This window comes from Phoenix dactylifera, chromosome 2 (assembly GCF_051530095.1).
Source record: "Phoenix dactylifera cultivar Ajwa chromosome 2, Ajwa_hap1_PhDact_Kaust_v1.1, whole genome shotgun sequence".
Classification (NCBI taxonomy): Eukaryota; Viridiplantae; Streptophyta; class Magnoliopsida; order Arecales; family Arecaceae; genus Phoenix; species Phoenix dactylifera.
Window position 1 is genome coordinate 25,332,066 of NC_143191.1, and position 24,288 is coordinate 25,356,353.

The 24,288-nt window shown below is 40.6% G+C and overlaps 1 protein-coding gene across 1 annotated transcript; it reads right to left on the bottom strand.

Moving 5' to 3' along the window:
• Nucleotides 1-14,791: 14,791 nt before the first annotated feature.
• Nucleotides 14,792-21,435, bottom strand: LOC148714627 (uncharacterized). The gene is made up of 2 exons (XM_088714178.2): nucleotides 20,291-21,435; nucleotides 14,792-14,898 (listed from the first exon to the last, which is right to left on the bottom strand). Exons 1-2 carry the CDS (start codon nucleotides 21,183-21,185, stop codon nucleotides 14,792-14,794), a joined length of 1,002 nt encoding a protein of 333 aa, XP_088570304.1. The 5' UTR covers nucleotides 21,186-21,435.
• Between the last annotated feature and the right edge of the window lie 2,853 nt (nucleotides 21,436-24,288).

A 24,288-nucleotide genomic window follows, 5' to 3' on the forward strand; every position in this document is an offset into this window, starting at 1 on the left:
ATTGGTTCACCACTTGCCCAGGCCAGTTGGACCAAGAGTTTGTGTAACTGCCATTAGCCATACTTAGCTGACACCAACCGCTTAACGGGGCTAGGCAGATAAGATGGTAGCCATGACCCTGATCGGAACTTTTCTAGATAGCAAGGAATTAGCCAAATTCAATTAGCCTAAAGACTCGTTGTGGTTTCTTAGTTAAGTTGGCTAGTTGAGTTTTAAACTAGGCTTGGGTTCTAGATTTATGAGGGTGGTTGTTTTGGACTAAGGAAAGATGATGAAATCCTTCCCTTATGTTGTAATTAGAGTGCCCTTAATATGATTTATGATGGATGCAACTATTTTAAATGTCCACACAAGTTGAGATTTAAAATTTCAAATTTCAAATTTCAAATTTCGAATTTAAACTTTTGAATTTTGAATTTCAGATTTGAATTTTAGTTTTCAGCTTTTGAATTTCAAATTTCAAATTTCAAGTTTAAATTTTTAAATTTAAATTTTGAATCTTAGATTTTTTTTTTTGGTTTCAATTTAAGTCCCTACTTTTAATTTTGAATTTCAAATTTGGATTTCAGATCTGATGTTTCAAAATTTCAAGTTTTGAAATTCGGATTCACAAGTCAAATTGGAAATTTCAGATTTGGAGCCCAAACCTAGAATTTCAAATTTAACTTTGAAATTGTTAACTTCAAATCATAAATTTGTGGAGATCAGATCTCAACTTTAATAACTAAAATTTGGAATTAAAATTTAAAATATTCAGATTTAATTCATAAACTTAATAAGGCATGCAAACTAGGATTTTAGCATCAATGGATTTCAGCAAAGGGCAGAAATTTCAGCAAGTGCAGAATTTCAGCATAATCAATGTGCGTGTCCTAATTAACCGGCTCTGATACCAAAAATGACGCGGGATGAATGCGAGGGATTTAAACATAAGGGTTATCAGTAGGTTATGTTGATTAACTAGCCTAATTGCAACAGAAAATTCAGTCACATATGAGCTAAGAAAACATTAACATGAGCATAGTAATTTCAGGACTAGTTATCCGCATGTGCTAATTCATTTAGGACTTCGAGTAATGGACTGTTATGGTTGAGAAACCACTAGATTAGGACACTTTATTCAATAAATCAGACATAGAGTTGAGGTTTACTAAACATTGAACTTCTGAAATTCTTCTGGAGGAGGATCCTTGATCTCACTCTCGAAGGTTGATGATTGGATAACCAAGCTTCATCTTCCGTTGCAACAGGGCCCTTTTGCTATTGGTTTGGAAGGATAGTTGACCCAATGACATGGAGTACTTTAAGGACCTGCAAAGAAACAGGGATTAGAACTTTGACGTGAGAGGGGAATGGAAATCACAAAAGAAAAGGAAGGCGAGAGGAGGTAGGGCAGCGGTGGATGTGGTAGTGGCTTCAGGGCCTCACGCCCAACTTGGAACAAGGGCCTCACGCCCAACCTTCTCTCACGGTGACAAAGCAAGATTGCTAAGGAAGAAAGAAGCTCTTTTTATTTATTCATCAACTGAAATTACAAGATGTCATGAGGAGGTATTTATAGACTTTTCTCATGATTTGAAATTTAAACACATAATGAATGGCGCTCCACATTTGAAGGCTTGGTTGCTAAAAAAAAGGAAAGAAAGTTAGCCGGCTTTAGGGGGGGGATTTGAAAAGTTGTTGGCTCCCATTTGAAATTTTCTTGCATTTAAATTGTGGCCGACCTCTTGGACTTTGAATTTGGGTGACGTGTCAACTTGTATGAGGTGGCATGGTGATTGGTTCTTTTGATTTTGACTCTTCCATTTGGCATTATCCTCTTAGTTGAGATGATTGCTGATGTGGTGTTGAGGTGGCATCTGGTTGAGATGATTGCTGATGTGGTGTTGAGGTGGCGTCCCAACAGGTGGCACATAGCATGTTGCATAGTGATTGGTTCTTCTGTTGAGGTGGCATGACGTTGCATTGGTTCCTTTGATGAGATGATGTGGTCGGCTCCTTATGCTTGACTTCATCCTGGTTGGCGTGCTTCCATTAGTTGGAGTGGTGGTAAGGTGGCTAGCTGATGTTGATGTGGATGCCGAGGTGGTGCTCCAAGGGTGTGCAAAGGTGGTGGTAGAAACCTGACTTGGCTTGCTTTCTGACTCAATAATTTTATTTACAGGACTCGATCAAATTTAAGTTAGCCACAGTGACCTTGAGTTAATTGATTGGAGTCTTTTCCGGATTTTGGTGCCCGCACCACTGAAGGTATCTAGAACAATAGTGCTTTCGATATATGACATGTCTCGCTCCTAGCAACAATTAATAGATTGATTTTTTAAAAAAGGTTAGATCTAACGGCTGCGTATTCACCCTCGGTGCATTGTTTGTTTGGAAAGTCGATTGTCTGTCCACCAGGAGAGTATTGGCTCGGAGGGGGTGAGCATCACTCCAGATTGTGGGGTTTGCTAGGCGGCAAAGGAGTCTATACTCCACGTCTTGTTCGGTTCCTAGCGTGCTGCTCAGATTTGGAAGTGTGCTTCGGCCTCTTTTGATTTGTGCTGGGGAAGAGCGTCGATTGAGGATTTTCTAATCTTCTTGGCAGAGTCCTCTCGGAGGCCCGACCAGCAAGAGTAGGGGATTAGAGCAGCTTATCTAGCTTAACACTACTGGCTAGATAGAATCTCTTCGAGGATAGAGATACACATCCGAGAGTGGTGGTGGATAGGGCCTTACTTCATGCGGTGGAGGTCCTCGACATCACTGTATCGGCGTGTCTTGGGTTGGCTAGGAAAATCTGGGGCTCTCACTCCGCTCATGTAGCATCCATGATTATTCTCATCTCCTGAGAGCCCCCACCCCTTGGTTTTCTCAAGGTAAACTTCGACGGTAATGTCACAGCGGGTTGATACTGTGACACCGGTTTGTCATCTGAGATCAGCAGACCAGATTAGCGGCGGGCGGGGGCCGGCGCATCTTTGATCAAACTGTTGCTGGGGCCGAGGTCAGAGCTGCTTGGGAGGGCGTTTTCAATGCAAAACGAGTGCTGGTGCGGGCTGCATTATTCTTGAGAGGGATGTCGCCATGGTGATCGGCGGGATTTAGATCCCAGGCAGTCTGCTTGGCGGATGCAGCTGCTCCATAACATTCGCCATCTTTTAGGTGAATGTACTGCCTTCCGGGCCTCTACTGTGTATAGGGAGGCCAACAGTGCTACGGATTGGGTAGCTTTTTATGCGGCCCACCACTTCGGTGATGTCATCTAGGAGGGACATGACTCTGTACAATCTTTCTTGCATTTTGACTTTATGGACTATACTCACACATGGTGTATGTGAGTCGCCGATGTACCAAAAAAAAAAAAGAAAAGAAAAGAAAAAAAGAAAAGAAGATTAGATCATCATACTGATTTGCCAGCTGAGCTTCTCATAGTACAATGAGATTTTAGAAGACATTATGCTGATACCACAATCAGTTAATAGAAGCCATATATAAGATATAATAACTCTATGTAATGGTGAATAAAGAAATAAAGAAGAGTATATGTAAAGAGATAAACCAATCAGCCATGTTCCCCTCCTTTTCTTTTTGCGTACAAGCATGGGCTTTAAGCTGAAATTAGAGTCTGGATGCAATTCTAATTTCTAAGAGCCAGAAACACAGGATCTGAAAACTCAACATACAAACTAGATATGTTACGGTGGAAAGAGAAAACTGCAACACAGCCGCATCATCTCAGGCTTAAAGCTGAATTTTCCCCAACTTTGATGTACAACGCTGTCATTGTTGTAACTTGTTTCACGCAGCAATACTCATTTTTTGAATTGTCACTCCGGTAATGTTAAACGTGTGGGGCGAAATTAATTCCCCACTCTCCCAAAGAATCTGGTGTAACAAAAAGTTTCCTAGTCCAATGACTTCACTAATTTCCGATCCTTGAGAGCCTTTTATTTTTTTAATAAAATACCAAAAATGCCCCTGCCCCTCCTGATCTCCTATTTCCACCGAAGAAGAAGAAGAAAAAGGGAGTCGCAACGGCCAACCACGGCCGCTGCCGGCCACGGCCCGGCCCCCTCCCGAACCCCCTCCCGCGGCCGCCGCGGCACCTCCCCACCATGGGGCGAGGGCATTTCCGACAGCATCCCGCATTCTGCGGCCAGCGCCTACCACGGCCTGGCCCCCTCCTGCGTCCGTCGCGGCTGGCGCCAGCCACGGCTCGTTCCCCTCCCGCGTTCGCCGCGGCCCAGCCCTTTTCCGACAGATAAAAGCATCTGTAATGCATGGCGCTAATAAGCATCGGTAATGCATGACGCTAATAAGCAAAGCATCGGCAATTACCGACGCTTTCAAAATGAGTCGGCAAGAGAAATTTCGACGCTTACATTGCCGATGCTTTTGCGGCATTTTATGAAGTGTCGATTGTTGGGATTAATGGGCACAAAACTCACTGTATCCGGCTTACCAATTAACAATTGGTCTCATTCAGGCATTCCATCAAACACATCACAGGCATGAAAAGATAAGCACAAAGACACCAAATTTACGTGGTTCGGCAGCAAGTGCCTACATCCACGGGGAGGAGGAGCAATCCACTATATCAATCTTCCCAATAGGGTACAAACATAGATACATAAGAGCCCAAAATATGGACTGCCAAATGATCACAATATGAGGCAATATAAAACCAAATATAAAGCAAGAAACAACCTGATCGGATCACCCTTCTGCAGCCACAATGATAGATCAAAAGTGTAGTATGCAAATCAACCTTTCTACGGCTCCAATGGTAGATCAAATGAGTATCAAAACTATACCTTCCCTTGTTGCAATTTCTGTGAACAGCAAAGAAGAAAGGGGCTCACGGAAACAGGGAAGCCACAGGAAGAAGCCACGGTTGAAGAAGGAAGAAGGAAGAAAGCCTCCAGCGAGTGAAGACAGAAGGGAAACCAAGTCAGATGTTGCCAGGAGACCGAGAGTGCACGGGAGGATGAAGAAGATGGGTGCGGCGGCGGCTGAAATCCCTTTCACCCTAAAAACAAAACAAAACCCTTCATCTCACGGGAAACAGGTAATGTGTACCTTATATATAATGAAATGTCATTTTGCAAATAGGTCCCTCTCAAAGCCACTATTTGGAGCAAAGTCCAAAATAATCAACAATCCTCCTCCTTGCGACAAATTATGTACCTATCATCAAATATGGATTGATAAAATAACCTCCTCCTCACCATAAGCCCGGAAGGGCATTAACAAGTGCTCACACCAATCAAGTTCAGGAAAGTCCTGAACTTGACTGCTGTGATTGGTTTAGTGAACATATCAGCCGGATTATGAGCAGTGTAAATTTTCTGAAGCCGGACATCACCATTCTCCACCAAATCTCTGATGAAGTGATACCTGACATCTACATGCTTAGTGCGTTCGTGATACATCTGATCTCTGGCAAGATGCAAAGCACTTTGACTGTCACAATTAATATCCAAACGGTCCTGCTCGAGACCCAAATCCTGTACTAGTCCTCTTAACCAAATAGCTTCCTTTGCTGCCTCTGTCAACGCCATATACTCTGCTTCTGTAGTAGACAAAGCAACTGTAGGCTGCAAAGTAGCCTTCCAACTGACTGCACAACCAGAGAGAGTAAATACATATCCGGTTAATGACCTCCTCCTGTCCAAATCACTAGCATAATCTGAATCAGAAAATCCTGTAACAGTGCAATTACTCTGTGCGGAGAATACCAATCCCAAATTGGAAGTGCCTTTTAGATATCTAAGTATCCATTTCACAGCTGACCAGTGAGCCTTTCCAGGCTTATCCATGTATCTGCTTACTACGCTTACTGCCTGTGAAATATCAGGTCGAGTGCAGACCATTGCATACATGATGCTAGCTACTGCACTTGCATATGGCACTCTGGACATATATCTCTCCTCATCCTCAGTCTGGGGACAGAGTGTGGCAGATAATTTGAAATGACTGGCAAAAGGAGTAGTGACTGGCTTAACCGTGGACATACCAAATCTATCCAAGACTTTCTTAATATATCCATGCTGAGTAAGAAAAAGTCTATCCAACTGCCTGTCACGACTGATCTCCATCCCAAGTATTTTCTTTGCCGGTCCAAGATCCTTCATCTCAAATGCAGTACTGAGCTCAGCTTTCAGATTTCGGATGATTGATATATCCTTGGCTGCTATCATCATATCATCCACATACAGTAATAAGTAACAAAAGGATCCATCTGAAAACCGCTGGTGATATACGCAACTGTCATATGGAGATCTTTTGTATCCATGGTCGACTATAAACTTATCAAATTTGCGATACCACTGTCTTGGAGACTGCTTGAGACCATATAATGATCTCTTGAGCAAACATACATGATCTTCCTTGTCTGGAACCTCAAAACCAGGTGGCTGTTGCATATAAATCTGTTCCTCTAAATCACCATGAAGAAAAGCTGTTTTAACATCTAGCTGTTCCAGCTCTAAATTCTGAGAAACAACTAAGGCAAGCAACACACGAATAGAAGAGTGTTTAACTACAGGAGAAAATATTTCCTTATAGTCAATTCCCTCCCGTTGACAATAGCCCTTAGCTACTAACCTGGCCTTATATCTTAAATCCTGATGACTGGCTCCCTCTTTATTCTTGAAGATCTATTTGCAGCCTATTGCCTTCTTGCCCTCTGGTAATCTGACTAATTTTCAAGTCTGATTCTTCTCTAAAGATTGTAATTCTTCAACCATAGCCATGGTCCATTGTTCAGCCTGCGGACAACTAATAGCCTCCTGATATGTGGTCGGCTCATCACCAATAGTGTCTGCAATGCTCAGAGCATAATAAACTAACCCAGCACAAGCTGAATCCTCAAAACCATACCTTTGTGGTGTTCTGATCTGACGCCTGGGTCTACGAGTGGCAATGCTATCAATCTGATCCTGACCTTCCATGGTAACCTCCTCCTGAGTCTGTATCTCTGCATTTGTCTGCTGTTGCTGCTCATTCAGAATTAAAGTATCTTCATTTGCCTGCTGCTGTGATCTGATAGTCTGATCAATATTCATAACAGTCCTATTTATCTGATCCTGACCCTGATCTCTCTCAGAAGAACTTGGCTGTAGCTGCCTTAAAGGAGTAGCTATCTCATGAAATGTCACATCCCTATTGACTAAAAAACCTTGGGATCCAGGCTCTGTGCACCATAATCTGTAGCCTTTTACCCCAGATGCGTATCCTAGAAATACGCACTTCTTAGCCCTAGGGTCCAACTTTCCATCTCTTATATGTGCATAAGCTGGACACCCAAAGACTCTGAGTACTGAATAGTCTGCAGGTTTTCCTGTCCACATTTCTTCCGGAGTTTTCATGCCCAATGCTGATGCTGGAGATCGGTTTATAATATAGCAGGCTGTGTGAGCGGCCTCTGCCCAAAAATCTCTAGTTAATCCAGAACTAGATAGCATAGATCTGACTCTCTCAATTAGTGTGCGATTCATGCGTTCTGCCACACCATTCTGTTGAGGTGTACCCACTGTGGTTCTATGTCTGACAATACCCTCTAATTTGCAAAAGTCATTAAACTCAGTAGAACAGAATTCTAATCCATTGTCAGTTCGGAAGGTTTTCAACTTCCTATCAGTATGCCTCTCGACCATAGCCTTCCACTTCTTAAATGTGTCAAATACATCACTCTTATTTCTGATAGTGTATATCCAGACTTTGCGGGAGTAGTCATCAATAAAAGTGAGTAAATACCTAGATCCACCCTTGGATGTAATTGGGGCTGGTCCCCATAGGTCAGAATGAATATAATCTAATATACCAGCTGTCCTGTGCACGCCTATAGAAAAGCTGACCCTGTGTTGTTTTCCGAACACACAATGCTCACAGAATCCAAGTGCACCAACCTTCTGACCACTTAGCAAACCACGTCTGCTCAGCTCCTGTAAACCTTTATCTGAGATGTGGCCCAATCTCTGATGCCACAGGTGTGTCAACTGCTCAGTAGAAGACTGTACTGCTGAAGCCTGTCCAACTATTGTACTACCATCCAAATAGTAAAGGGTCCCACACAATTTCCCTTTCAATAAAGTCAATACTCCTTTATTGATAGTTATTGATCCTCTACCCCATCTGCCCTCGAAACCTGCACTATCGAAAGCATGTACTGAGAGAAGGTTTCTCTTTAGTTGAGGAACATATCTGACATCGTCCAAAGTCACGACAGTGTTTGCATTAGATTTAATTTGAACTGTACCAACACCTTCCACTTTACAAATACCATCATCTCCAAGAAGAACGGTGCCCCCCTCACATGATCTAAAAGAAGAGAACCATTCCTTATGAGGTGTCATGTGGAAAGATGCTCCAGAGTCCACAATCCAAGTATCAGGATGACTGACACTGCAAGCAGCTGTAAATACTGCATCATTATCATTACTGTTGTGACTTGCTGTTGAAACTGCAACCGTTGCCGAGTCTGAGACGGTTCCTTTATCCTTTTGTTCCCTCTCTTTCTTAGACTGTAGTAGTCTACATTCTGATTTCCAGTGGCCTGGTTTCTTACAATAGTGACAAACACCTGGTCTTCTAGACCTAGACTTTGATCTGGTTTTGGATTTGCTTCTACCTTGTCCACCTTTCTTCTGCTCATCTCTACCTCTAAATATAAGTCCTTGAGCTGGAGTCTGAACTTGATATTGTAGCTGTACTTTCAATCTAAGCTCATTGGATAACAAAGTAGCTTCTACCTCTTCAAGACTTATTGTCTCTTTTCCATAGAGCATAGTAGTAGTAATATGCTCAAAGGACTTAGGCAATGAGTAGATGAGGATCAAAGCCTTGTCTTCTTCATCTACTTCAACACCAATATTTGATAAATCAAGTAGGAGCTTATTATACTCATCCAAGTGATCTTTGAGTGAAGTCCCTTCTGCCATACGAAATGTGTGCAACTTTCCCCTCAAATACAATCTATTAGTAAGGGATTTTGCCATATATAGACTCTCCAATTTTTTCCATACTCCCTTAGCTGTATCAAGATCCACAACATTTCGCAGGACTTTATCACTCAAACCCGAAAACAAAGTTCCTAGTGCTCTCTCATTAATCTCTTCTTTGACAGCCTCATTATCTCCTGGGATTGCATCCATACCCTTGAGGGCTTTTGCTACACCCTCCTTAACCAACAGGTATTTCATTCTTACCTTCCATAGTGAGAAGTCCCCTGTGCCATCAAATACAGCCACTTCATGCCTTATGGTAGTGGAATGTGAAACAGAAGCCGAATCGTTAGCCCTAGATGAATTTTGTTGCCCAACAGTAGCCATAGCTCTGATACCAATTGTTGAGATTAATGGGCACAAAACTCACTGTATCCGGCTTACCAATTAACAATTGGTCTCGTTCAGGCATTCCATCAAACACATCACAGGCATGAAAAGATAAGCACAAAGACACCAAATTTACGTGGTTCGGCAGCAAGTGCCTACATCCACGGGGAGGAGGAGCAATCCACTATATCAATCTTCCCAATAGGGTACAAACATAGATACATAAGAGCCCAAAATATGGACTGCCAAATGATCACAATATGAGGCAATATAAAACCAAATATAAAGCAAGAAACAACCTGATCGGATCACCCTTCTGCAGCCACAATGATAGATCAAAAGTGTAGTATGCAAATCAACCTTTCTACGGCTCCAATGGTAGATCAAATGAGTATCAAAACTATACCTTCCCTTGTTGCAATTTCTGTGAACAGCAAAGAAGAAAGGGGCTCACGGAAACAGGGAAGCCACAGGAAGAAGCCACGGTTGAAGAAGGAAGAAGGAAGAAAGCCTCCAGCGAGTGAAGACAGAAGGGAAACCAAGTCAGATGTTGCCAGGAGACCGAGAGTGCACGGGAGGATGAAGAAGATGGGTGCGGCGGCGGCTGAAATCCCTTTCACCCTAAAAACAAAACAAAACCCTTCATCTCACGGGAAACAGGTAATGTGTACCTTATATATAATGAAATGTCATTTTACAAATAGGTCCCTCTCAAAGCCACTATTTGGAGCAAAGTCCAAAATAATCAACATCGATAATAAAAATACCGATGCTTATAAGTATCAGTATATAATTAAAAAAGCGTCCGCAATGCTTGATTTCCTTGTGGTGGAATAATGTGATTTTAGTTTTGAAATTGGCTGGTAGCACTTTATTAAGACCCATAATCTTAAAAATAAATTAGTATGTTCACCATTATGCTTAACTATTTATGGGAATGCCTGGATTGCACCTTACTCCTGGGTGGGCCCGTATGCTAGTGAAAGGGTGATAGTATGATTGTCGCGCGTTTGTTGCGCGTCATCTGCTAATTTGTGTATCTTTTCCTTTCTTATGAGAGAGATTATTAGGCATTGGGCCCTTACAAGATCAATTTTTTATACATTGCCGGCAGGCCAATATAATATATACTAGAGGAATTAAATTTGTTTTATCTACTTTTATTTTAAATAAATCTTATTGTTTAAAGAATGGCTTCTTCTCCCGAACTCATGCTTACATGTCATTTAGAAACTTGTACAACACATAGTAGGTTTTATAATAATAAAATTTATACAATTCCTTTAGGTTGGACAATGGGCAGAAGGATCTTCGTGCTTTGTTTTTGAAGGCCGTGAGAGTGTTCGGTTGCTGCAAGTGTGTTTTGAACTCTATATACATTAAAATGGAGTGTTTGGTGACCCAAATAGGATTACCATGATGATCTAAGATCACTGTGATCTTTATCCTAAGATAATCCAATCCTCGGTCATCTAAGTTCACCATGCTTGGTATGTTCCTAGAGTATCCACGAATAAATTGTTATGCCATGAGAATACTAGATCACTTGTTATATAATACGAAAAATATCGTTGATACATGCCATGGGGATTTTTTGTGTATTCTCAGTTTTTATGAATTAAGAATATAAGCAAATATACTGATATTTATAGTGTTCAAATAAATAAAGCAGTCAAGCAAATCACCACTTTGTGATGCAACGTCATCGTCAACTAGTCAAAGATAAAGGCTTTATTGTTAAAACAGAAAAGAAAATAAAAAGCCTTTTAACGTTTTTTTCCTTAATTTCTAGATGAACTTGTATCATAGATTTAACCATATATTCTGTTGCTGGTATTTTCACAAAATGGAGAGCAAATATGTTAGGATAAATCAAAGATAATGTGCAGATCAGATGGAAGCCAGAAAATTTTCTAATTAGTTATTCCATGTAAATTCACGGCATATTTCTCCTTTAGGTACACAGGTTTCTTGTAATTCTATTGTCAGTAGAAGAATGGGAGAGAGAATCCCATCCAAAAAAAGGAACCGAGGAAAATACATTTCACATTGGGCAGAGAAAAAGAATTTTAATTGCTTTATAATATTCCACACAGTTAAATCTTTTTGCAACATTGAGCTTTCTTAACTTAACTGTGTGGCAAGACAACTTAATTGTGTACAGAAAAGACTTAACTGTGTGCAAAAAAGATTTAACTATGTTCCAAGATGATTTAATTGTATGCCAGGCTATATTAAGTGTGTTCCAAGATTATTTAACTGTACCAAGCTAAATTAAATATTCAAACATTGATTAACTGATGCCAAGCTTACTTCAATATGTGCCATGCTATATTACTTACATACCAAGTTTACTAACCTAATTGCAATGGTGAGTTAACTGTATTCGAGGCTATATGAATTGAGTTTTGTTGCCCAGAGATGGTCACCCAAGCGGAGGGTGAATTGGGTATTTTAAAATTTTTAGTCTAATTAAACAATACACACAAGTGTAGGTGCAAGAATAAAATTAAAGCGGTAAGCACAATTAATCGCAAACACAGAGGTTTATAGTGGTTTGGAGCTTCCACTGCTCCTACATTCACTCCCCAAACACCTTTGGGAATTTTCCACTATAATCGGCGATTACAGTCCAGTAGTTTTTCGAGTGAACTACCCAACTCGTTGTTTTAACCCGGGCTAACAACGAACATTACAATCTCCCAATTTAAACTAGGCTTGGGACGCCTAACCCTTGTTCCAAGTCCCTTGACTGGAACAAGCACAATGTTTAAGAGTTTTACAAGAATTTAAAAGCTTCTATGAAAGCAAATAAATCAATAAAGAACAACAAAACCGGAAGAACCCTCTTTGCCGTTGAAAGCTTGGATGATGGTGGTTCTTCCGATGTAGATCACGTCGGCTTGAATGTGAGCTTTGATTGCCGAGTGGGAGTGAGTGGATAAGCACGAAATTAGATGAAGAAGGCTTGAATGTACTTGATTTCTCCTCTTGAAAGCACCAACTCCCTTGAGACTCTCTCTCTTTCTTCTCTCTTGAATGCTTTTGTGTTAGGTCGGTGAGAAGTCTCTTTTCATGCACTTAAAAACTCCTTTTTATACTTCTGCAAGCAATAGATCCGCTAGAAACAAAAATAGAGCCGTTAGGATTTCAAACAAAACCTGCAAAAATGTGTCAGTCGCGTTCTAGGCATTCCGGAGACGTCTCCGCTTGAACGAGAGACGTCTCGGCTGTATAAAAAATCCTTCGACAATGTCGGAGTCGACTCGGCGCTTTCTGGGGACGACTCCGAAGAAGAACAGCCCGATTTCTTGTTTTTCTGTTTTTCTGATAGAGCCGGCTCGCATGCCTCGGGGGACGTCTCGAGATTTTTGTGCTTTATGCGTAGGGACGACTCCGCGATGTCGGAGACGGCTCCGACGTTTTCTCAACAAAAAACGGGTCCTCTAGAATCCCTGAGAGAGTCGGCTCCGCGTCCTTCGGAGACGACTCGCGCACATCCCTTGAAAACGGCCTTTCTGCCGTCTCTGAGAGAGTCGACTCTAGAAAGCCGGAAGTCGACTCCGACCCTGCAAGATGCCTCGGCAAGTGCTGGGGATGTCTCCAGACGTCCCAGCTTCTTCTCTGCGTGCCGGAGACGTCTCTGGAACAAGCCGGAGACGTCTCGGCTGCCCTTGATCCGTTTTCTTCATCTCAAAAATCTTCAATAAATCCACCGAAAAATACGGGAACATGCCTTGACAATACTTAACAATATTCTTAGTTAAACACCTGAAATGCTCACGTAAATTGTCAATATAAAGGAAATTATACTCTAGTGTTTTGTATTCATCAAAATCCATTAGGGGGTCAACAATCTCCCACTTTTTGATGATGACAAAACACTGAGTATATGCAAAATTTAAAATTAAACATATACACAGTATTTGATCAGATGTACAAGTATTGTGTTTTGGTTAGAGCTAGATACAGTATGCATAATTCAGTATAGTCAATTGTCAGTTCTATACTTATGCATAAGCATTGATCTTAGTAGCTCTTTGAGCAATTTTGGCATATCATCTATCACTTTTAGATTTGAATCAAGTTAAAGTATAAATTGATGAAATATTGATGCTAAAGACAATTAAGCCAATATTCTTCAATTTTATCTTTTCATTTTGTTGATTCTAATTAAACTTTCAAGTATGAGTGTGATAAACATAAAAATTTTGTATTTTGCATTCCATATTGGTTCTACTCCCCCTTTTTGTCATCAACAATGAAGGGGACAAATTTTGCCTATTCCCCCAAAACGCGATGCCTATTTGAATGGTTCTACTTCCTTTTTCAGATTTGCAAATAAGATTTCAGCATCCATGTTGCTTTTTAGATTAGAATTCAGCATTTATATCTAATTAACATGAAACATTCAATGATTTGGGAAGGTGAATTTTACTCTCCCTTTGTTTTGGAATTCATTTCAGACCATTTAAATTCAATTATTACAAGTTGTGCTCCCCCTGTTTCATATGCATTGTCAAGTTGGCAAAATAGTGAAATGGTTGCACATTGTCAAGTTTGAACATTCAAGGTATATTATGACATTTTAACATCCATAGCACATCACAATATTAAAAAAAAAAAACATACTCCAAGATTCAAAAAGAAAGGATATGGCATTCATATAGCATTACAACATTTGATGCCATTACAAGGATTGATTGCAAACACAAAAGAAAGAGTTTCATATAAGCTTAGGGCTTTACAAAAAGATGAACCCTAGATGTCCACAAAATGTGCCTCACTGGCCAGCACCCTCAAGAGCCGCAGTAGCAGCTTCCACAAACCTATGAATTGCTAGCATTAATCTTCTAAAGTTATCTCCCTGAGACTGATTGAGTGCTCTCATTAATGCTTCAATTTCATGGGATGCTCTATCAATCCTCCCTCTAAGCTGGGCAGCCAAATTGCCTTCAGGGCTCGTCAGCTCTTGAAGACTATCCGATATGATCTTCAATTCAGCTTGTATTTCACATGATCTTCTAGTTTGGTTTGATGCCACACAAACCAACTCTGACCCTATAGCTTCCATTTGAGTTCTAATTGCTTTCAACTCTTCTAAAAGTGCTTCATGTGAAGTGCGGATAGGAGCTATCTCAGCAGAAACCACTGACCTAATTTCTTCCCTCATTTGCTGGCACACCATGGATGCTAAGGTGTGCATCTACTCATCCGACAAGAGAGTCGATCCAACACCTGGAGGAGGAGGCATGGAAGTGGATGGTCCAGCCGAGCTGGAAGGTACATTAGGAAAAGGAAAGCTCTCCATATGATCAGTAAAGGGTATAGGGCTATGTGGAGGAGAGAGGTGGACATGCTCCTGATGATGGATCTCAGGCTCTACAGTTTGGAATTTTCTTTTACAAACCTTAACCCAAGACCCGTCTTTCTTGTCAAACTCCATCCTATGTAGTGTGCTCTCGTTATAGAAGTCAGTGTTTCTCAGGGTCTCTCTGGCTCATTTTCAGGGATAGGAACCTTAAAATGCTTGAAAAGTAGGGTAAAGACCATCCCATACGGGATGCTGAACCTGGAGTACCTATGACAGATTGAAATGTAGTTTAACATGAGCCTAGGAAGATTTAGGAGAATTCCTAACAGGATGTGGTGCATAATGGCCAAATCTCGCTCCGAAACGAAGTCGAAGCGACCGGTTTTTGGGAACAAGACCCTGTTGATTATGCTCAAAAGCAATCTCATTTCAGCATTGAGGTCTTGGGACTTAACAATGTCAAGAGGACCACAGTTCTCTCTACCTAGAATTAAGTTTAGAGCAATCTCTCTTTGGGGATGTGAGGTCGGAGCCTCACCATACTTAGGTATTTGCAATAAACTAGACAAGATATCCTCATTGACTTCTACAAATGTGCCTCGGACATACCCTATGTACCCCGAGCTCCCTAAGGCCAAATTACCAAAAACTTCTCTCACTAAGCCAGGGTAGGTAGACACGTTTAGGGAACATAGGTGTTCCCAACCTTGGGCACGGAGTATCTCTCCAATAGAGAACCCCTCACCCGCTAAGAATTGAAAATCTATATGCCTACCTGTTGTTACTGTGCGATTCGCACAGGAGGGAGTCACGGTTGGCGGAGCAACCGGAGGAGACGGTGCGGAGGGCTCTTCCCGCCGTTCCTCGTCATTCGCCACCCTAGGACGCCTCCCACCACTACGCCTAGCTTTCTTAGGTGCCATCGACCGGAAATCTAGGGAAATGGGCAGTGATTTTGGTTCGATTGGTGGTGGAGAGAAGATGGATGCGAGGGTTTAGGGTTTTGTTGGGGACGATGGAAAACAGCTCGGGACGGCTCGAGCTGTTTCGGCCTGTTTTAAAAAAAATTCCATTCTGTCCCCGAGATGTCTTCGCGACTAATGCGAGACGTCTCGCCGGGGGGACGTCTCTGCGATTCGCCAGAGACATCTCCGGCACTAAAAAAAATTTCAGAATGTTTCCAATCTTCTCCCAATTTGTTTTATTCAACCTCAATGATCAGTTTAATTTATTTTGGCGATTATTAAGTGAGCTTGCTTGTGATCCTCCCCTTTAATAATTCATCCTATAAAAGCTTGACAATGATTTTTGAATTATCAATATTGAAATGAGGAATGTTTGATCAAATTTCGAATGCCTATGGAATAGGCTCTAAAAATATCTCTATGAAGAGTCCAAGGGGGATAACTATCCTCCAGAAAGTCAAACAATTCGTCATCTAATTTGATAGATTCATATTTTCACTTATTAGGCACTAGGTTTGCTATAGCTGACCTTGAAGTGTATTATGAGTTTGAGTAGCATTCATATGTACCTCTAGAGCATACAAAGCATTGCATATGTTTGAGGAGTTAAATTATTTAAGCTATAGCATTGAAGTCAAATCATGCTTGCATTACAAATTCAATCTACTTGCTAGGATCATACAAGCACAAGGTATTCCTTAAAAAATTGAACCTATCTTTACAAAGGGGCTTTGTAAAGATATCGGCCAATTGATTTTTAGTGCATACATACTCAATCAATACATCATTTTTCAACACATGATCTCTTATAAAGTGATGCCTAATCTCTATGTATTTTGATTTAGAGTGTTGGACATGATTTTTTGTTAAATTGATTGCACTTGTATTATCACATCTAATTGGAATATTGTCCATTTTGATACCAAAATCTTCAAGTTGTTGCTTAATCCAAAGAACTTGGGCACAACAGCTTCTGGCTGCAATGTACTCAGCCTCAGCTGTGGACAAGGCAACTGAATTCTGTTTCTTGCTAAACCAAGAAACCAAGTTAGCACCCAAGAATTGACAGGTGCTACTTGTGCTTTTTCTGTCAAGTTTGCACCCGGCAAAATCAGCATCGGAATAAGCAATTAAATTTAAATCAGATTGTTTAGAATACCATAAACCTGCATTAGATGTCCCTACTAGGTATTTGAATATTCTTTTAACAGCTTGTAAGTGTGATTCCTTAGGACATGCTTGGTATCTAGCACACATGCAAACACTAAATAATATGTCTGGTCTACTAGCAGTAAGGTAAAGTAAAGAGCCTATCATACCTCTGTACAATTTGCAGTCTACACATTTACCTTTTTCATCTTTGTCAAGCTTGCAACTTGAGCCCATCGGTGTGCTGATTTCCTTTGCCTCCTTCATCTTGAACTTCTCCAACATTTCCTTAATGTACTTGGACTGACTGATGAAGATGCCTTCCTCTGATTGTTTTATTTGTAGCCCAAGGAAGAAGTTGAGCTCACCCATCATGCTCATTTTGAATTCTCCTTGCATAAGCTTAGGAAACTCTTGACAAAGACTATCATTAGTAGCACCAAAAATTATATCATCCACATAAATTTGCACAAGCAATAAGTCATTTCCTTTTCTTTTAATGAAGAGTGTTTTATCTACATTTCCTCTTTTAAACTCATTTTCAATTAGAAAATTACTTAATCTTTCATACCAAGCCCTAGGGGCTTGCTTAAGTCCATACAATGCTTTATGCAATTTAAAAACATAATCTGGATGTAAGTGGTTTTCAAAACCTGAAGGTTGTTCTACATAAACTTCCTCCATTATATACCCATTTAAAAATGCACTTTTTACATCCATTTGATAGAGTTTGAAATCCATGAAGCATGCATATGCCAAAAGTAGTCTAATAGCCTCTAACCTAGCAACAGGAGCGAAGGTTTTATCAAAATCTATGCCTTCTTCCTGATTGTAGCCTTTGGCTACTAACCTAGCTTTGTTTCTTATTACTACTCCATCTTCATCTAGTTTATTTCTATATACCCACTTAGTGCCTATAATTGAAACATTAGGGGGTCTTTTCATTAGAGTCCAAACTTGATTTCTTTCAAATTGGTTTAATTCCTCTTGCATAGCATTTATCCAATTTTCATCTTTTTCGGCTTCCTCTACTGATTTAGGCTCTATTTGTGAAATGAATGCAAGATAATTACTAGTATTTCTTAAAGAGGATCTTGTCCTTACCCCTTGTGAAGGGTCACCAAGGATTAGATCCCTTGGATGACCATGTGCATACCTCCATTCCCTCGGAAGATCTTGATTTCTTACTTGGGGTTGATCTTCTTCATTTTGCTGAATTGTATCTTCCTTGATTTCATCCTCATGTTGTTTGTCTTGTATGGAGAACTCCTTCATTCTGTCTTCAAGTATACCTGCATCACCATCTTCTTCTTTTCTAGAAGAATCTCCATTAGCTTCATCAAAAACAACATGAATGGATTCTTCAACAACGAGAGTTCTCTTGTTGAAGACCCTGTATGCTCTACTAGATGAGGAATAACCTAAAAAGATCCCCTCATCTGATTTAGCACTAAATTTACATAGATTGTCCTTTCCATTGTTTAAAATAAAGCAGCGACAACCGAAAACATGAAAATAACTTATATTGGGCTTCTTATTTTTCAACAACTCATAAGGTGTTTCTTTAAAATAGATCTAACTAAAGCACGGTTTAAAATATGGCAAGCAATATTGATTGCTTCAGCCCAAAAATACTTTGGTAGATCCGATTCGCACAACATAGTACGAGCCATATCTGCTAGTGTGCGATTCTTCCTTTCTACCACTCCATTTTGTTGGGGTGTCCTAGGGGCCGAAAAATTATGATTGATACCGTTTTCTTCACAAAATTTTTTAAAATGCTGATTTTCAAACTCAGTACCATGATCACTCCTAATTGCTTTTAGTTTAAGGTTAAGTTCATTTGTAATCCTATTATGAAACTTGATAAAAGCAAGAAAGGACTCATCTTTGTGGGCAAGGAATGAAACCCATGTAAAACGTAAAAAATCATCAACAATTACAAGACCAAACTTCTTACCCCCTAGACTAGCAGTTCTAGTGGGTCCAAATAAATCCATGTGAATTAGTTCTAAGGGTTTTGATGTTGAAACTATGTTCTTAGGTTTGAAAGAGCTTCTTGTATGTTTTCCTAGTTGACATGCAGCACAAATTTTGTTCTTTACAAAATCTATTTTTGGTAGTCCTTTAACTAGATCTTTTCTAATCAATTTAGAAATTAAATCCATGCTAGCATGTCCTAACCTACGATGCCATAACCAGCTAGTCTCATTGACCTTGGCATCCATGGCTACAAGACATTGGCCATCTTTCATGGTGAGATCATCAAGATCTACCATGTAAACATTTCCAAGCCTATGTCCCATAAGTATGATCCCATTGTCAATTGGACTACTAATTATGCATAGGGAAGATTCAAATGACACTTTAAAGCCTTGTCACAAAATTGATTTATACTTAGTAAATTATGTTTTAATCCATTAACTAACAGTACATTGTCAATAAATGAGGAGGGTGATATAGAGATTTTACCAACGCCAATGATTTGGCCTTTAGCATTGTCTCCAAATGTGACAACTCCTCCTTCTTTTGCTTTCAAGGTGACGAAGTGGCTCTTGTCACCGGTCATATGCCTTGAGCAACCGCTATCAAGATACCACATTCTCTTTTTGCTCCCGGCTGCAAGGCATACCTACAAAATAATCATGTGAAACTCTTAGGTACCCAAGTTTTCTTGGGTCCTTCTTGGTTAGTGTAGTTGGTTCCCTTAGGAATCCATATTTTGGTTGCGTTTTTACCCTTTACAAATGTGTTCTTATTAGTTTGAATCTTTCTTTGAATGCAAGAATAAGCTTTATGTCCATTTTTCTCACAACAAAAGCATGTAGGTTTTTCAGTTTTAACATCTTTTGCTTTTACAAAAATGTTCTTTAGATATTTTTGTTGTTTGCTAGTTTTGTATCCTAATCCGGCTTTATTAAAAACAGCTCTTTGATTGGATAGAATAAGATTTAATTTTTTCGATCTATGTGTAAATTTCTGCACAATTGGTTTATACTTGTGTAGCTCATCCTTAAGGTCCAAATTTTCTTTAGCTAATACTTCCTTATCATTTTTAAGAGATTTGACATTTTGTGCAAGTGAAGTATTACTATTGAGTAGAAATTTGACTCTTAGATTTAATTCCCTAATGAGTGTATTTGCAGTTTCATGCTCAATGCTAAGTTCTGAAATTTTATCCTTTAGGTCAATAATGCTATCATTTTCATAATTTTCCTTTTCAATCAATAGGTTTTTAATGTCATCCTTCAGTTTTTGATTGGAGGCCTTTAGTTCTTTATTCTTTACTCCTAACATACTACAATCATTCATGAGTTCTTGGAAAGCTTCATATAATTCTTCTAAAGTAAAATCTGTAATTGAGCTTTGACATACCTCATCGTCGTCGAATGCCATGAAACACAAGTTGGCGGTCTCTTCCTTCTCTTCCTCGGAGGAGAATGTGTCACTATCATCCCAAGTCGCTTTCAACGCCTTCTTCTTCTTCTTTCCATAGTGTTTCTTCTGTTGAGGACATTCGGAGCGGATGTGTCCCGGTCTCTTACAATCATAACATATGATTGGGTCTCTTTCTTTTTCTTTTTTCTTTTCCCAATCATTTCTCCCTCCAAACTTCTTTCTTGGGAAGGCCTTCTTTCTTCTTATGAATTTTTTGAACTTCCTTACTATTAAGGCCAAGTCTTCATCTTCACTTCCCTCTTCACTTTCACTGCTTTCTTCTTCACAATTACTTGAAATGGCCTTGAGGGCGATTGTCTTCTTCTTTGGCACATCTTCTTCATGTTGCTTCATTGTGAGCTCATGCGTCATCAATGAGCCCAATAGTTCTTCAAGTGCCAAGGTGTTGAGGTCTTTGGCTTCTACAATCGCCGTGACCTTCGCTTCCCAAGTTTTTGGCAAGGACCTAAAAATTTTCTTCACAAGTTCTGAATTAGGGTAAGATTTACCCAAATTCTTTAGACCATTAATTATATCAGTGAAGCGTGTGAACATGCATGAAATAGTTTCGTTGGGTTCCATCTTAAATAATTCATATTTGTGAACTAAAATGTTCACTTTAGACTCCTTGACTTGATTAGTACCCTCGTGGGTAACTTCAAGACTATCCCATATTTCCTTGGCGGAACTACAGGTGGAGACTCTATTAAACTCATTTACATCTAGAGCACAATACAATGTATTCATGGCTCTAGCATTGAGTTGAACCATCTTGTTATCATTCTCATCCCAATCCTCCTCAGGTTTGGAAACCTGAACGCCATTAACTATGTGAGATGGTTCGTGTGGTCCTTTGATTATAGCCCTCCACAAGGCATAATCTTGTGCTTGAACAAAAATTCTCATTCTAGTTTTCCAATAGGAATAATTTGTCCCATTGAAAAGTGGAGGTCTATTGGTAGCCTGCCCCTCAGCAGGAACATTGTTGAAGGGTGTTGCCATCTTAATCTTTGGCAAAGACGGTTAGGTCTTCAAAAATACATAGAGCACCTGCTCTGATACCACTTGTTGCCCAGAGATGGTCACCCAAGAGGGGGGTGAATTGGGTGTTTTAAAATTTTTAGTCTAATTAAACAATACACACAAGTGTAGGTGCAAGAATAAAATTAAAGCGGTAAGCACAATCAATCGCAAACACAGAGGTTTATAGTAGTTCGGAGCTTCCACTGCTCCTACATCCACTCCCCAAACACCTTTGGGAATTTTCCACTATAATCGGCGATTATAGTCCGGTAGTTTTTCGAGTGAACTACCCAACTCGTTGTTTTAACTCGGGCTAACAACGAACCCTACAATCCCCCAATTTAAACTAGGCTTGGGACGCCTAACCCTTGTTCCAAGTCCCTTGACTGGAACAAGCACAATGTTTAAGAGTTTTACAAGAATTTAAAAGCTTCTATGAAAGCAAATAAATTAATAAAGAACAACAAAACCGGAAGAACCCTCTTTGCCGTTGAAAGCTTGGATGATGGTGGTTCTTCCGATGTGGATCACGTCGGCTTGAATGTGAGCTTTGATTGCCGAGTGGGAGTGAGTGGATGAGCACGAAATCAGATGAAGAAGGCTTGAATGCACTTGATTTCTCCTCTTGAAAGCACCAACTCCCTTGAGACTCTCTCTCTTTCTTCTCTCTTGAATGCTTTTGTGTTTGGTCGGTGAGAAGTCTCTTTTCATGCACTTAAAAACTCCTTTTTAAACTTCTGCAAGCACTAGATCCGTTAGAAACAAAAATAGAGCCGTTAGGATTTCAAACAAAACCTGCAAAAATGTGTCAGTCGCGTTTCAGGCATTCCGGAGACGTCTCCGCTTGAACGAGAGACATCTCGGCTGTATAAAAAATCCTTCGACAATGTCGGAGTCGACTCGGTGCTTTCTGGGGACGACTCCGAAGAAGAACAGCCCGATTTCTTGTTTTTCTGTTTTTCTGAGAGAGCCGGCTCGCATGCCTCGGGGGACGTCTCGGGATTTTTGTGCTTTATGCGTAGGGACGACTCCGCGACGTCGGAGACGGCTCCGATGTTTTCTCAACGAAAAACGGGTCCTCTGGAATCCCTGAGAGAGTCGGCTCCGCGTCCTTCGGAGACGACTCGCGTGCATCCCTTGAAAACGGCCTTTCTGCCGTCTCTGAGAGAGTCGACTCTGGAAAGCCGGGAGTCGACTCCGACCCTGCGAGACGCCTTGGCAAGTGCTGGGGACATCTCCAGACGTCCCAGCTTCTTCTCTGCGTGCCGGAGACGTCTCTGGAACAAGCCGGAGACGTCTCGGCTACCCCTGATCCGTTTTCTTCATCTCAAAAATCTTCAATAAATTCACCAAAAAATACGGGAACATGCCTTGACAATACTTAACAATATTCTTAGTTAAACACCTGAAATGCTCACGTAAATTGTCAATATAAAGGGAATTATACTCTAGTGTTTTGTATTCATCAAAATCCATTAGGGGGTCAACAAGTTCCAAGCTTACTTAACTAATTATAATGGTGAGAAATCCACTGTATCTATCAATATCATAAAGATCAGATTATTTGCCACTCAGTCATTATTTTCTTTTCTTTTTTTTTCTTTTCTTTTCTTCTATTTTCTCCTCCCGTGTGGCCGGTAGCGCTAGAAGGAGCCAGGCCGTGGCAACCACGGGAGGGGGCCCGACCGGGGCAGCTTTATTTAGTTATTTATTTATAATTATTTTATTTTCATTACAATATATCATTTATTTATTTATTTATTCATATATATATTTATTTTTTTTTTCTTTTCTTCTTTTTCTTTCCTTTTTCTTCTTTTTTTTCTTCCCTTCTTTCCTTCTTCTTCTTTCTTCTTTCTGCTCCTCCCGCGAGCCGGCGGCGCCGGAAGGGGGTCGGGCCGTGGCGGCCGCAGGAGGGGGCTGCGTGAGGAGGCCCGGCTGCGGCAGCTTTATTTATTTATAATTATTTTATTTCATTACATTATATTATATATTTATTTATTTATTCATTCAATTTATTTATGCATTTATTTATTTATTTATTTTTCTTTCTTTTTTTCTTCTTTTCATTTTTTTCTTTTCTTTTCTTCTTTTTTTTTCCTTTTCTTCTTTTTTTCATTTTCTTTTTTTTTTTCTCTTATTCCCTTCTTCTTCTTTCTTCTTTCTTCTTCTCCCGCGAGCCAACCACACCAGAAAGGGGCCGGGCCGTGGCGGCCACAGGAGGGGGCCGCGAGAGGGGCCGCGGCCACGGTGGCTTTATTTATTTATTTATATATTTTTTTATTACAGTATATTATTTATTTATTTATTCATTCATTCATTCGTGTGTATATATATATATATATTTCTTTTTCTTCTTCTTTTTTCTTTTCTTCTTTTTCTTTACTTTTCTTCTTTTTTTCTTTTCTTTTTCTTTTTTTTTCTTCTCTTCTCCCCTTCTTCTTTCTTCTCCTCCCGCGAGCCGGCAGCGCCGGAAAGGGGCTGGGTCGTGGGAGGGGGCCCAGGAGGGGGCTGGGCCGCCGCCGCTAGCGGCCGCGATTGGCCAGCGGAGAACACGTCTCCTTTTGCAAGGCTAGCGGCGCCGGAAAGAGACCGGGCCACGGAGGACGCTGGAGGAGGGCGGGCCTAGGCCGGCGACGGCCGCAGGATGGGGCTTGTTGGGGGCGGGGGCATTTCTGACAGCGCGGTCATGGGAGGGGGCGAGGGCGGAGGCATTCCCGGCAGCATGGCCACGGAAAAGGCTTGGGAGGGGGCGAGCCGTAGCCGGTGGCGGCCACGGCTGGCCCGACCCCCTTTTTTTTTCTCTTCTTTGGTGGGAATGGAAGAGGTGAGAATGAGAGATCAGTAGGGTGGGGGCATTTTCGTCTTATAATGAAATATTGAAATATTGCTGGATTGGTTGTTAAACAACCAGTCAACATAGATTAAACGTTAGAGACCAATCAAAAAATATACCGGTCATTAGTTCTCCCTACTTTCTATTCATCATGCTCAAAAATAGAAGAGTTAGTTCTTTTTCTATTCAGCAAATTCCTCACCGTTAAAGTTGTCTGAATTGAGAAAAAGTTTCCATTCAAAGCTA